The following is a 1580-nucleotide window of genomic DNA, read 5'->3' on the forward strand; positions in this document are numbered from 1 at the left end:
AAGGGTGGGGAACTGTGGTGACAGGTGGGGAGGCTGGAGGGGCGCTGATGGAGGGAGTGGGAGAGGGAAGCAGGGTGGAGCCAGCAGGACAGGGGACAAGAAGGGGCCCCAGTCTTGTCCCTATGACCCTGGCTGGCTGGCTAGGGTGGAGGAGGAAACTGAGGGCCCCAATCCTGTCCCTGGAACCTGAGAGACCCTGAGCTCATCCCCAGAACCCTGGGTGTCTAGCTTGGGGGAACCAATCCTGTCCTCTAGATCCTGGCTGGCTCTTGGGGAGGGGGCTAAGGGCCCTGATCCTGTCCCCAGAGACCTGAGAGGCCCCAATCCTGTCCCCTGGGACCCTGTCTGGGTGGTTCTTGGGGAGGGGGCTGAGGGCCTTGATCCTGTCCCTGAGACTCAAGGGCCTCGATCCTGTCCCCTGGATGGCTCTTGGGGCAGTGAAAGGCCTTGATCCAGCTGGGGCAAATCTATGTCTCTGCCTTTCCACAGAGGACCGGAAACTGGTGTTCGAGCAGCAGGGCCCACTGGTGCTGGTGTCGGTGTCACGCACACGACAGTCGGAGGGGCAGCTGCGCCGGGAGCTGCTGGCTGTGCATGGGCAGATCCTGAGTGTGCTGACACGTGGTGCTATCGCCCGCCTCTTCCAGCGCCGCCAGGGCTATGACTTGCGGCGCCTGTTGGCTGGCTCAGAGCGCCTGCTGGACGGGCTACTGGGCCAGTTGGAGAGCGATGCTGGCTTCCTGCTAGGTGCTGTGCGCTGCCTGCCCCTGGCCCCCGGCCTCCGTGATGCTCTTGGTGCCCTGCTCCAAAAGGCCACTGCCCCCAATCTTGTCCTCTCGCTGCTGCTGGCTGGGCCTGGCTGGGGAGAGACTGGGGTGGTAGAGGGCAAGGGGGGGCAGGGGGTGATGGAGAGGCAGGCAGGGCAGGACAAGGAGGGAGGGATTCAACAGGAGGGGCATAGAGAGCCAGTTCTACAGGGTGGGTCTAGGGATGGGGAACTGAGAGAGGGGGTCCGACAGGGGTCTAGGGAGGAGTCTCAACAGGGGATACCTAGGGAGAGGAAGCTGAAGGAGGAGCCTCAACAGGGGGTACCTAGGGAAGGGCTCCAAGTGGGAGTCCTGAGTGAGGGGGTTCAGGAGGGGGGGTTCAGCAAGCGGACTCAGCAGGGGGCCCCAGGGAAGAGGGTCCAGCAGGGGGTGCTGAGGGAGGAGCCTCAGCTTATGGTGCAAAGAGAGGGGGGTCAACAGGAGGTGTCCAGGCAGGGGGAAGTGAGTGAGGGCTCTCAGCTGAGGGTACCTAGAGAGGGCTTTCAGCTTGGGCTACAAAGGCAGGATTCTCAGCTGGGGGATCCTAGGGAGGGCTCTCAGCCAGGGCTCCCAAGGCAGGATCCTCAGCCAGGGGCTGCTAGGGAGGGCTTACAGCCAGGACCCCTGAGGCTAGATTCTCATCTGGGGTGGCCAAGGGAAGGTCCCCGTAGTCGGGGGGCACCGCTGGGGCAGCTGCAGCTGGTGGCTGCGGCACAGGAGTGAGCAGTGCTAGAGGAGTGTCGCCTGCACCCCAGTGACCTGCAGCTACTGCTG

The 1580-nt window shown here is 63.9% G+C and overlaps 1 protein-coding gene across 1 annotated transcript in view; it reads left to right on the forward strand.

Moving 5' to 3' along the window:
• LOC102388478 (vacuolar fusion protein MON1 homolog B) overlaps nucleotides 1-1580 on the forward strand; it is a 9604-nt gene that overhangs the window by 3389 nt on the left and 4635 nt on the right. Inside the window, exon 4 of the mRNA XM_025192568.1 lies at nucleotides 490-1525. Coding sequence (XP_025048353.1) covers nucleotides 490-1525 — 1036 coding nt within the window. The remainder of the gene's footprint in view (nucleotides 1-489; nucleotides 1526-1580) is intronic.

Source organism: Alligator sinensis, unplaced genomic scaffold (genome assembly GCF_000455745.1).
Source record: "Alligator sinensis unplaced genomic scaffold, ASM45574v1 scaffold778_1, whole genome shotgun sequence".
Classification (NCBI taxonomy): Eukaryota; Metazoa; Chordata; order Crocodylia; family Alligatoridae; genus Alligator; species Alligator sinensis.